The sequence below is a fragment of the Atractosteus spatula genome, chromosome 4 (assembly GCF_055471065.1).
Source record: "Atractosteus spatula isolate fAtrSpa1 chromosome 4, fAtrSpa1.hap1, whole genome shotgun sequence".
In the NCBI taxonomy this organism is placed as follows: Eukaryota; Metazoa; Chordata; class Actinopteri; order Semionotiformes; family Lepisosteidae; genus Atractosteus; species Atractosteus spatula.
Genome location: NC_142709.1, coordinates 31,442,611 through 31,455,887, shown reverse-complemented (window position 1 = coordinate 31,455,887; position 13,277 = coordinate 31,442,611). Strand labels below are relative to the sequence as shown.

The 13,277-nt window shown below is 35.7% G+C and overlaps 2 protein-coding genes across 2 annotated transcripts; both read right to left on the bottom strand.

The window, feature by feature from the left end:
* Positions 1 to 1,452: 1,452 nt before the first annotated feature.
* LOC148836074 (putative defense protein 3) lies at positions 1,453 to 5,637 on the bottom strand. The gene is made up of 5 exons (XM_088912672.1): positions 5,439 to 5,637; positions 4,935 to 5,050; positions 4,303 to 4,418; positions 2,623 to 2,687; positions 1,453 to 1,618 (listed from the first exon to the last, which is right to left on the bottom strand). The coding sequence occupies exons 1-5, from the start codon at positions 5,635 to 5,637 to the stop codon at positions 1,533 to 1,535; spliced, it is 582 nt and encodes a 193-aa protein (XP_088768798.1). The 3' UTR covers positions 1,453 to 1,532.
* Positions 5,638 to 8,366: 2,729 nt separating this feature from the next.
* Positions 8,367 to 11,970, bottom strand: LOC148836073 (uncharacterized). Its single transcript, XM_088914787.1, has 2 exons — positions 11,735 to 11,970; positions 8,367 to 10,097 (listed from the first exon to the last, which is right to left on the bottom strand). Exons 1-2 carry the CDS (start codon positions 11,907 to 11,909, stop codon positions 9,919 to 9,921), a joined length of 354 nt encoding a protein of 117 aa, XP_088770913.1. The 5' UTR covers positions 11,910 to 11,970; the 3' UTR covers positions 8,367 to 9,918.
* Positions 11,971 to 13,277: the final 1,307 nt, after the last annotated feature.

Sequence of the window (13,277 nt, the reverse complement as noted above, 5' to 3'; positions counted from 1 at the left end):
TTTGTAGTAATCATGGACCCTCACCTATTTACCAATAATTGGTGACAAAAGGTAAATGAGGTAACGTGCTAGTTAACCATGAGAACATCTAACAAAGACAATTTTTAACTTCTTTTAGTGTTCTAACACCATGTTATACACATTTTTCAATTTTAACTAACCTGGGTTTCAGACTAAAATCTGCTTTCTTTGGGTGTTCATTTTATTGAAAATGAAAAGTTAACATTTGAAATGTAGTTATAAGTACACATATCATGTAATTAAAAATTAAGTGTTTAGAGACATGTTTATACAGTTTAAAGCACAGATAATCATGAAAAACCTGGTTTCAAGTAGGTGTACTCAAACTTTTTATTGGTACCGTATATTGTAAATTACTTTATATTAACCAAATGGCTTCTTCTAAATTTTAACTAAGTAAAAAAATATGTTTCAAATGTACTTCCACACCACGTGGAGTAAATCAACATTAAATGAGAGCCAACGGGAATACAGGCATGTCTATGTGTGTCTGTATGGACATGTATTACAAGAATGTAGGGATAAAATCTGAGTTTGCCCACGAAGACAGTAACAAAGAAAGAGTCAATGGGAACTCATCACAAATTCTGTAACACAAATATGCTTTCTTAACTGTGTATGAATATTATTCAAAAATAAGTATTTTCCACAGAAATCAGCTCTTTATATGCACATACAGTAAAGTACAGTAAGCTATTTTCCAGTCTTCTCAAACTGTTGACAAACTGTGCACATGTAAATTAATTAAACTGTCCATTTCTCCCAGTTTGTGCTATTATGTGTGAAGAAGTACTTAGAAAAAAATTACATTGGTGTGTAAAATAAAAAGAGAATACACACAGTGATACCTGAAGTATTGTAACATAACCAGTTAAAATGTTTTACATGCAGTAGGTGGAAGAAAATGAATACAATAACACAGAACAGTGGAATATATTAAACACATCTAATCACATTCATTCATTATTTTTTTCTCCACAGACACCCAGCTAGCTGTGATGAAACACTTGTGTGAATTGAAATAAATCAAATGTATTCTACAAAATTCTGTGACTTACTAGAAATACAGAGATATATGACAAATTAACCTAAAGGCTGCTAAACAAGTACTGAAAATGTTTTCAGTTTTTTTAAAAAAAGGTGTTTTGTGACTGGCAAGCATCTATGGTTTTTATTGGTAAAAGAAGCTGATAAATACAAGTTATTGCACATTACCATATGACTGCCAAAACACTTGTTCTTAGGGAAGCACAGCATGAAAGAGTCTATATCAAAGAGACATTCACAGACAAATAAAGTCAAAGTAACTCACATACTACTTAATAAGAACTCACAGTATTGAGTTATAGTTTAGAGTAATTAAATGTATCAAAACTACACAATCTTTAAAATATTAAATTAAAATGATTTGTATATTAAGTGTACAGTAATTCCCCCGCACTGAGCAGGGAGCTTACAGACAGGGGTTTTCCAAAACATTATTCCGAATATCAAAGAACAACAAACTGGACTCAAATAGAGTAGATGACAACCAGCACCAACAGCAACATTAGAGTTGAGACACTAGTTTTCAGGCCTGAGGCTGCTCCACTGGTGTCTAGAAAAAAAACACACACACAAATCTTGAAAGCTTGCAAATAAATCACAATGTTTTCTGTATAATAAGAGATTTCTCTTTAGATCTTACTCATTTGAATAAAAGATGAATTGAGAGTACATAACGGGCAATAAATACAGTGTGTTCTTATATTAAATTAAATTAATGTTGTTCTTTCCAAATAATGTTTTCATACATTTTCCTGTTTAACATCACTCTAAAAAGGAAGCGTATCTTCCAATTTTTATTTAAAAACGTTAAAGTCTTCAACACACTCATTTGATGAATCTGGAATCTGGCTATTCATGAATCAGTACGTTTTATAATGTAATTCCTTGTTATCCTTACCATAGCTGCTAAAGTAGTAATAATATATTATTCTCTTTCACATTTTAGAAGGTGATATGGTGGTACAATGGTTTGTATTGCTGCCTTACAGCACTGGAGCCCTGGGTTCAATTCCTGGGGTGCTATCTCTGTATAGTTTATATAGTGTGGATTTCTTCTGGGTACTCTGGTTTCCTTTCACAGTTGAAAGACAGACAGGTAGTTTAAGTGGCTTCTGGGAAAACTGGCCCTGGTGTGAGTGTGTGTTTGTGTCTGTGTGTGCTCTGCAATCAACTGGCATCCTGCCAGGGGTGTACCTTGCCTTGTGCCTAATGCCAGGATAGGCTACAGCTCCCATGTGAGCCTGAATTGGATGAAGTAGTTTGAAAACTGATGGATTTACTGTGTTTTTAGATTTACATTTCCATTAAGTAAATATTGTAGGTCTATCCAAAATAGTTTAGGGTGCACACAATATAAAGTTAAATTCTCAAGGGTTTCATTTGATTTGAAAAATATGTATAGGTGTTGTATAGGTCAGTAATATATTTTATTAAAATACGCTATCAGGAATAGCACCTACTGCATGTTTAAATTTAGAATTCTAACTTTATTAGTCTGTATTTCAATGGAATAGTGCACACAAATGGGTGGAAAAGTAATGGAAAAAGACTGACCTAACTGCAGCTCAGTAGATCTGATGTTTGTCCAGAATATTGTCTTGTTCTTCACAACGGTAGCCCTGAGGGTCCGTAAACAATTATTAGATCTCTTCTGCTCACACGTCTGCTGGTTTCTGTTTCGTCTGAGCTCCCTGTTACACAACCGAACCCTTACTAGCCTTAATAACAGGATTCATTTGAAGATTTGAATACGGATTGCGAAGTTTTATTCAAACTATTCCATGTCATAAAGAAACATAAAATCCCCATTTCTATTAGAAAATTAAACTTGAAAAAATTCTATTAAAGCAACGTGTTAGTTGAATTAAGGATTCGGTAAAGTAATTCATTTCAATAAGAGTGAAAACCAGCAGGTGGGTGGGGGCCAGATCACAGATTGGGGACCCCTCAGTTACACAGTGTCAAGTACATCCCCCCTAGATTATGTAATTGATTCAGACACCACTGTCCATGGCTACATGTCCTACCCTCAAGCAAAGACAAAACCAACACTTACATTATTACATTACATTGGTATTACAGCATACCACGATATTTATAGAGCAGTATCAATTACAAGTACAGTATATCTATCCGTCATTTCCTAATCCAGTTGAACTCCTGCATGTGAGAAATGAGCATAAAACCATGTTATATGAATAGTAACATGATATTGGAGAGGACAGGGATAATGTGTACAAGTACATGTTCTAGATCTTGGTATCCTTTTAAGGAAAATAATAAAAATGGCTTTTGGCTAGGAGAAAAAAAGAGTTGATGGAAAAAGCAGATTTACTCAAAAAAATAATTTGTGTGCTTTTATCATAAATTAAGTTTAATACTTAACTTTATGACGTATATCATCACAATGACCCAAGGATCTAAATATCAAATTATTGCTTTTGTTCATCATTTCATGCTTTTCTGCTTACGAGTACAGTTTATCCTCAAGCACAAGTGATGTTCAATGCAAAATTGTAGACAACATTGTGATTAGTCTGATGATAAAAGTCTAACAGAATGCAGACTGATTGCACATACACATACACATTTGTGTACACATTCATGTACGTACATATTTGTGTACATATTGTTTATATTTACAACTTTCAACAGCTCCTACAGATTTCCAACCTGGCTGAACAACAAAACACAACTTCACCATTCCTACAAATTTCCATATATAGTAATTAACATGAACTAACACTGCAGGATTAGTCATTACTAATACATGTGGGTAACAGTTTTATCCAAAATAATTTACATTTGTTCTTTCAGTATTTATGAAGCAGGGAATCTTACTGGAACAAATGAATTGAGGGATCTTGTTCAAGGCTACAACATCAGCACTCCCAGCAGGATTTGAACCCACAACATTCAAGTTATAAACCCAGAGCCCTAGCAATATTTCCAACATAACTTGCATTTGTAAGTGTATGTATTGATCGCATACAAGCTTTAAAAATGCAAGTTTTAAAGTCAGTTGAAGAGTAAACTCAAAAAAGATTACACAGTATAGGAAGGCTGCCTGAATTATTGTAAGAGACTTTAGCAAAAGGATTACAGGTGCTATTTTAATTTGCTGTTATCCTTTCTCTTCTGCAAAAATACCACAGTATTGTATTCACTAAAAACAGCACTGACCACCATTAGTCATTTTGCCTTTATGTAGTGGTAAACAGTTGGTTTACTTACTGGAATACAATTTTTTCAGGACCATTAGAGGACGGAGCTATCCAGGTATAAACTAATCCAAGAGGTTTTTCAGTTCTGGAGGTATGTGTCACTGCATTACTGGTTCCAGATCCACACTTTAGGAAAAAAAAACAATAATTTAATTTAATTTAACCACCACCTTGTCCAATGATTTTGGCATTCTGGCATTGTTTTCTTTTACAAATTTCTATAAAGTTTACAAAACATGTATCCATGCCCTGAGCTCATGCAGAAGACGAATCGTTAACGTTTATCAGTCATTCCAGCCTTCCAGTACTATCCCAAGAACTCTGCCTTTTCTAAGCACAAAAGAGTGCAATTCACTTTTAGCAGGCATGGTTTAATTAAGCATCAATAGTTCTCTTCTAACTTTTGACTTTAAACCATTTATATTTATATTATTGTACCTACATTAAATTTAGGTCACTACAAAGTGTTGAGCGTTTAGAGAATATTCATTGTTCAAGAATATGCAGTAAATCAATATGGAATAATCGCAGGAAATAATATGATAGCATATCAGAGCAGAATAAATGTTTTAACATAGCACAGAAGATATTAATCTCCTTCAGACATTTAAAATATGAATCATAGTGAATTCCGGGGCTTACATTTATCGTTTGGATATTTGCAGGTAAGTCTTTCCAGCTTCCAGCGATGGTGGAAGAATTGTAATGCCTCGCTTGCAAAAAAATTCCCCTGTATGGTTCCGATGACATAATTTTCACTAGAAAAAAAAAGTACTGTAATACAATCAACAGCTAACAAATTTAGTTGCACATCGCTGAATAGTTCACTTGTGACTAAACGTGTATTTTAGGAAACAATTATTTTTTTTATTTTCATATATAGTTTTGTATCATCGTAGGTGTCAATTTACAGTATTAAAAACTTCTCTAACATATTATTTACAGATTAACACATAATGAATGCTGTAAAGCCTTGCAAATGAATGTAACAAAATACTATCAAAATTGTCTGAACGACTTATGGAAACAGGTTGTACAGTAGCTGTACGAAATGACGATTAAAGTTTGAATCATGTAAACGACAAAAGAAATAATTTGAGAGGCGAATTATAACTATATGTAACGAAATAAACGCATCTAACACACCTTTTATCATTTGTCCATGTTTGTAGGCAGTCTCAGTGATATTAACGGTATAGGGAGAATCCGTGTCTGAAGCGCTCGTGTTGTGGTTTGGTGTCATCGAAACACAAGCGTTCACAGGGGCTCCGGTCGGATAGGAGAGCGCTGGAGTGACCCAGTACAGCATCAGAAAGCAGGGCGAGGTTTTGGTAACAAGCTCCATCTTCTACTGTAGCTCACTTCTGAAATACTTTGAACTTGCGAGGGCATCCAGCTCTTTATCAAAGCAACATGATCCCTCCTGGACTGTTGTCCCGGTTTACACATCGCCCGACAGGTGGCTGGAATATAGTACGTGCTCCGGGGTATGTGGAGACGAGCATGCAAAATTAAGGAGACAAACCACGTGTATGAATTCCTCTCTCGGAGAGGGTCCTTTGCATGCCATACTTTTCAATTGAATGAATTACTGTATAATGTCTTTCAGAAGATAAGCCTTTTTCCAGACATTTTTCCATATGCTTACTCTTTGCTCCCTGACGTTAAATCATTACATTCTTCGACACGGTTTCTAAACAGTAAAAACACATGATGGGTTGTGTTGGTTTTTTAATCTTCATAATTTGCAATCGGAATAATCACATTTATACCTCTATATTTTATAGTACATTTCTGAGGAACTCTGCTTACTTACTGTATGGTATCGAAAATGTTAGAAGTAGAATGTTTGAAACAGGAATTACCTTTACAAAGTGATTAATTATTAAAAGTCCCTATTCGTTTCTTACCGGTACTTAAACAGATTAAATGACTACAGTACGTATATGTCCGACTCGGACAACCTTGGTCTCATAAAACATTGTATTAAAAAGCGAAATAAAATGAATTTGAATAAGAATTAATCAGTAAAGTAATATGACTCACAATTACAGTAAACCATATTTTTATTGATAAATGTTGTCTACGACAGAAGTCTGTATTGGAAAAAAAGTGTTCACAGTAGTTTTTAGTGTATTAATTGTACAGATATACACCCTTGTGCTTTTACGCCAACGAGGAAACAGATATTTTCCTACTAATTAGACATAAATATAAGAAATCTTTACCGGTCAAAGTAAAAATGAAATTAGTATATTTAAGTATGGGTAATTGAAAAGTGTATATGTCATAGGAATATATCCATTAAATGTGATAATCCAATCTGATTACAATCACATTTCCCAAAAGAAGACTGAAGTCAGTGTGAAAGCATTAATGAGATAATAATGTAGGTTACTGGTCTCATTCTATAATTTCATGTTCCTTGAGTCTCTTTCTAATGGTTTTCTGGCAGTGGGCTTGTTACCAACATCCATTCATTTTGTAACTGCATCATCGGGGATAGGCTCCCGGATTGTACAAGGTTGCTGGGGGGCCAGAGCCTTTCCCAGGAAGTAATGGTGTAAGGCAGGGTACACCCTAAATGGGACGCCAGTCCCTAATGGCTGTTAAAAACAAGCCATACTAATACCCAAGAAGCCAATGATGGTTACCATTAAGTGCCATCAATGACACAAGCACTGAAACTGGAGAAAAGTATAGAAAATTGTGCAAATGTTTTCATCAAATAAGTTAAATGCATAATAAAACAAGCCATGATAATTTATAATAAAGCCTGGATGAACTCAAAAGCAGCTAAAGTGAATAATCTGCTACTTATCACGATACAGTGGGTATATAAAGTGCAACATCCAAAAAAAGAAAGCTTGGATAATAACTGGGTTGGATAAGAGAACACCCCCCTGAGTTAATAGTTGGTGGTTTGCTTGAATTACAGCCTTGAGTGTGTTTGGATACATCTCTATCAACTTGGTATAGCTAGAGGCAGGAATATTTGCCCATTCCTCCTTACAGAACTGTTCAAGCTCAGCCAAACTGCGTGGTGACCGTTGATGGACTGTATATTGGCCCTATTTAAACATAGAAAGACTGCAAACCACACTTCCCCAGTAGCAGATTCCATAAAAGCAATTGGAAAAAAATAGTGAGTTAAAAATATAAAGTCACCAAGAACAAGTAAAATTAACTCCATGCTGAAAATTAGAAGGAGCATTTTGGCTGTCTTGCCTTCTTCAGGTGTTACCTTAAACTTTACTTGCTCCTTTGCAGCCAACACACACTGATGCAGCTCCTCACTTAAACCTCTGTAAAGTAATGAAGTTACATTTGCAATGACCCAGGAGCAACTGCAGGCTCCACTCAGTGCAGGGACCAGCTGTGGCAGCAATATTTCATCCATGGTGGACCTACAAATTCTCCGAGCGGGCTACCAGGACCAACATGAAATGAAAGAGGGAGTTCAGCACTCAGCGCTATTGCTCTTATTTTATAAACAATTCTCATTTTGAAATAAAACTATTAAACAATTAGTTTTCTTTCATAATATTTTAACCATGAGGTCAGATTAAGATAAAGTTTCTGAAAAAAATAATACCTTGGTATGGTATAAACATTTTGCAAATATACTGTGGAATGATGACCTCTCTGAGACATAACTGAAACATCCTTTTTATGGACAGTAAAAATATCTTGATCTGCCAGCAGGAATTTTCAGCACTTTTTCCAATGCTTTATGCTCCATTGGCATACAAAACTGCAAGGAAGCAATGTGGCAGTGAGGCAGTACGGTTGCTATTGAGCGGATATGAATACGACATTTTTGAGTTCTTACAAGCATGAAAACAAAATGTGCAAGTCCAATGAAATACATTGTTATGAAATACTATAGCAAAATGTCAGTAAGGCTTTTATAAAAAGCATAATATATTGCAATGAACAATGTAGAAAAATGATTTGTGCCATCAGTAGCAATTGCTGATTCAGTGGTATTTCTGAGTTATATAAGTGTCTGCTTAATGCCAAACAAACCAACTTATCCATTACAAAAAGACAAAATAAACTTCTATTGTCTGAAACTGTTTCATGCGTTTATTGCAATTTATCAATAACAACCGGAGGCAACACAAGCTTATCTAAATAATTGTGATTATAATAATCAATATCATACTACTGTAACTTATCAGTATTGGTGTTCTAATCAGGGAAATTGGAAATGCACAGTACAAATGCAATGTTTCCATTATATTGTTGCCACATTTATACCTACAATGTTTGGAATTGTGTTTCAACAGTAAATTTTTAATTTAATACAATATTTTGCTGAATTAAAGCATAGTCATTTTTATGAAGGAATATACTGTACAGTATGTTTTGACTGACATCCTAAAATTTCAAGTATCTGTCTTCATTTACACATGGATAGTTGTATTATATTGCAATTGTATACACCACAGAACGGTAAATACTACATACTACACAATTTAGAAGCAGAAGACATCTTTCTGTATTGCAAACATCCCAAGAAATGTAAAAATTAGTGGTTACTGTAACACATACCATACATAAACTGGCTTTACCGTATAAATGGTCTCTAGTTAAAGTAAGGACAAGTGCTGTTTTATACTGTCAAAACTGAGGATAATCCAGCTGTTTCTTGCTGTACTAAAACAGAGTTAACATTTCATCCCATGTGACAGAACACAGTATTTCATGACCATGATTTTGTTATATAAAAGCCAAAAACAAGAGGCCACCGACACAGTGCTGGATTTTAAAATGTGTGATTTGTGGGCGAGGGAGGGAAGTTGAAGAACTGATTTAATCCAAAGTTTAGTCAAAATGTGGAAAATTGTCAACTGAAATAACAGCACTAGTTTATTTAATATGATGACAGCTTTGAGCACATTCAAAAGTTATTCAAACAACTCACACCTGGTTATACATCAGTGTATAATTCACAAATACACTTCAATGCTTTAAACACATTTTAGTTAAAAGGTTAACACTGAAGCACAAGACAGATAAAAACAAAACTGTTTATAGCTTAGATTCCTATTTATTCATTCACTTCACAGTTAATTACTTAATTCTACCCTTAATAGAAAATATAACCATATGCAATGGAACTCAGAAAATATATTCCTTTGTTTAGCAATATGTGGATTAGTTTAACAGTGACATTGCTATGTAGATTTCAATCCTGGTACAATCTATTTACAATTTTCCCATCTTTAATCTATTTCTTTAATAATTCATTTGCTATCCCAACACACAATAATTATTTACAGGAGCCTTTAAGATCAACCAGAAGATTTTTAAAAAGCAGTTTCACATTGGGCTTTTATCCCAAGCATTAAAAAAAATAAAGACAAGCATCACTATACACAACTGTCAACACAACTGTAGCCGAATTTTATTTTTATTACAGATTTGAGGAGGTGTAGAGTAATGGAGACTGATGAGACCTTGATGACTGAAACTCTAAGAGTGAAGGAAAAGCATTTCACTGGCTGCAACGGGAAAGAGGTGTTTTTTCCAGAACGGCCTGCCAGTCAGTCAGTTCTGTGTTCGTTAGTTCCGAGCGGCATGTGAAAAGCCATCATCCCCTGCGCCTGGGCTGTCTCTGTCATCTCCCGTGCTGGCCGGGGGCCTCGCTGTCGGAGGAGTCGCTGTCGCTGCTGCTGGGCTTGACGCTGGCCTGCGGTTTGCACAGGGGGCTCGTAGCACTCGGGGAGCTGAAGGTGCTCCACGTGTCGGGGCTGCTGGGCTGACTTAACGCTCTGCTGTGATAGCCCGGAGAAGGAACTACGCCAGAAAAAGCAGATTGGAAGGCCATTTCATTTTTAATACGACTTGGACACCACGAGTTGTTTAGCGGTAATGTCTGTGTCTAGTGTCTTGCACACGTATTCCCCCCGCCCATGAATACGTATATTGAATTCCCGTTTTGTTGAACTAAAAAATAATAAAGATATAAAGATTTATAAGTATTTTTACTTAAAACGTCAGCGCTGAAATTGAACGCTTTTATTGGGTGAAAAGGTTGGCAAGCACTGCAAAGAGAAATTGAAATCAATAATAAAATATACGGATTGCATTAGTATTCTCTCCCCTGAGTCAACTAAATCAATAATCTGTGGAAGCACCTCTGGTGTCAATTAGAGCTTCAAGTTCTTGTGTTTTTTTTAACTTTACACAATGGAACGCTGCAATTTTCACTCCTTCCCCTTTGCTAATTGGCTTAAACTCTATCACGTTAGTTGGGAATTGTTGAGGGTCAGAAATTTTCACGTCTTGCCCCCTATTTTCTATCGGTTTAAATCAGGATTTTGACTGGGCCACTCAAAGACATTGACTGGAGTGTAGCTTTGGCCTTGTGTGTTGGGACAATGTTCTCCCTGAAGGTGAATTTTCATCCCATTTTTAGGTCTTTAGCAGACTGAAGTGTGTTTTTAAGATTCAGTCATTAGAATTTTTTATATCCTTCTCCTGATTTGTGTCTTTCTCTTCCTTATTTACTGAACTGTTTTGAAAGCTTTTCAGTCTTCATAGTTGAATATTTGTTTGAAAAGTTCCACCTGACTGAGAACATTACAGTTCACCTAAACTAATTTCTGCATATCATAACACAGGGGTGGCACACTTGTGCAATCAACATAATCTAGTATTGGGTTTTTCCCTGGAGTTTTTGCTAACATTTAACATCTTTCACCCATAAGTGTTCAGTTTGAACTTTAAAGTAATGATTGAAATATTCACTTTAAAAAAAATGGGGCATCTTCAGAAGAGGTGAACACTTTTGCAAGGCACCATACGTTTAAATAAATGTTAAAGTGCTTTCTTATAAGGAATTTATTCAAGCTTTTAGAAAACTAACACTCAGCTGGTGTGGTTTTAATGCACATCCTAAAATATGATTCTTCTGACAAACTTCAGACAGCAGACAAGCATATTAGAGAAAGATTGAGACTTATAAGAAGACATTATTTTACACATTTTTAAATTTTCTAAGTACTAACATTTAAACATTCTAAACTATGGAATATGTCCATCTAAGAATAGTTTTCACATCTCAGTCTAAATGTTTATGATACATTCCACATTTTACATTAGTCTTAATTTTGATTTATTAGAGGTTAAACATTTTAGAACTACCAACGCAGAAGGAAACTCCAGTTTATTTCTCTTAAAACACTTTTTAATTTTCCATAGTGCAAGTGGGAATAAGCAAAATGAAATTCAATGCAAGTGTAACTATTAGATCTCAGTATTTTGCACTGAATTCTGGAAACACTCTGACAAAAAACTACTTTATCAGGCAAAGAGGGCTTCCAGTACTTGGCACCAAGAACACAGTAACCAGATAAAGAGATTCTTACCTCCATGACCTTGACCAGCACTTACTAGGCTTTCACGTTATGAGACCTGCTTAAAACACTTACCGCTCAGAAAGTTCTGTTTAATGTTGCTGCTTTCCAATCGCGGCCGAGGTGATGGCCTTTCAGGGGTAGAGACAGAGCTCTTGAGGCTGGAAACAAACGTGGAGCAGGTGTCAAGATCTCTCCAGACCTTGTCGTGGGTGTAGGTGGCTTTAGATTTAGAAGGAGTGCAGCCCATCGCCGTTTCTCCATCAGGGATGAAAAGCTTCAGATCGTTTAATCACTGTCCACCAGCGGCTAAAACATCTGTAAGCAGGCTACAGAATGTACTCCCATGATTACTTCTGCTGCCGAATGTCCACCCCCACCACCCCCCCTCATATCGGCAGCCAGTCTTTGAAGTGTGGTGGAGCTTTGATGCAAGTGCTCTCCAAAGAGACATTTCAGCATCGATGTCAGACCCTGTGAAGGGCTGCTGCATGTGGCACGCACTTCAATTATACAATCTACTGGATTTTCAAGGATTTATAAAATAAACATTTTCAGCTACATGTGCTCCTGAGAGTGGACTCATTTGTAAAGGGAAAGGTCCTAACTTGTATAATAACATAATTCATCAACAGGACATACTGTATGACGGCAGTTTAAAGACATGGAAATGGTGTCTATAGTGCAGACATCGTAGGACTGTATGGTTTAAGCACTGCTTGAAGCCACTGCAAAAGAATTACAGCAAAGCAATCACACATGTCATCAAGTATGAAGATAGCAGAACAATGATAGTACCCAGTTAAATAAGAAAGGACCCATTATGACATACATATTCACTATGTAGGAACCTAAAGAATTATATCAATGTCTACATGGATGATCCAGTGAAGGAAAGTACTTGGTTAAGAGAAAGGGATTAAGACATTTTCTCCTGTATCCGATTACAACCTCGAGCAAGAAGCTTCTTCATTAAGAAGAGAAAACCTCATTGACCAACACAAAATGCAGCTAGGTATTCAAATACCAATTAAACTTGTAAATATCAAAGTTCCTAAAAAACATCTGACCATTGTACCCTATATAAGAAATAGTCTCATTTCCCCCCCTTGTCAAATTTCATTCTTTATAACAACTTAGATTTAACAGTCCCATTGGCATTAAACATCCCAGTCTATCACCCATTAAGATTCCTTTTAGTTATGGATCTTTCTTAAATGCTTTTATCGGTCATAATTCTGTATTTTTTGTATTTTTGACAAAATTCCACCAAACTAGAATCTGCTGAAAGGAAGTGAATTGCCGATGCTGGCTGCTTCCTCTTGATACATACTTCTAGTAAAATGTTGTGGTGTGCTCTGTTGTCAAAATACACATCTTTTACCAAAACAAGGGCATAAAAACATGTTATCAACAAGGTTAAAAACAAATAATTTTGCATACGCATGGTGTTTTCCAGGCTGCAGCATCTATGTCTTAAATGAGATGAGGACTTCGGAACCTAAAGATGCCATTAACTATATGAAAGGGATATGAATCTGATCTTTGTCTTTAATAAAAGCTTAGTCCAATACAGGGTTTTGCCAAACCTGTCAGACAAGGACACACCAGGGGACAC

Coding starts and splice junctions, on each gene's coding strand:
- LOC148836074 (XM_088912672.1), bottom strand. CDS start 5,637: ATGGAGCTTGTTACCAAAACCTCGCCCTGCTTTCTGATGCTGTACTGG. Junction 4,419..4,934: donor CAAATATCCAAACGATAAAT/GTAAGCCCCGGA, acceptor TTTTTCCTAAAG/TGTGGATCTGGAACCAGTAA. Junction 2,688..4,302: donor CCTGAAAAAATTGTATTCCA/GTAAGTAAACCA, acceptor ACGGACCCTCAG/GGCTACCGTTGTGAAGAACA.
- LOC148836073 (XM_088914787.1), bottom strand. CDS start 11,909: ATGGGCTGCACTCCTTCTAAATCTAAAGCCACCTACACCCACGACAAG. Junction 10,098..11,734: donor TAAACAGAACTTTCTGAGCG/GTAAGTGTTTTA, acceptor TTTCTGGCGTAG/TTCCTTCTCCGGGCTATCAC.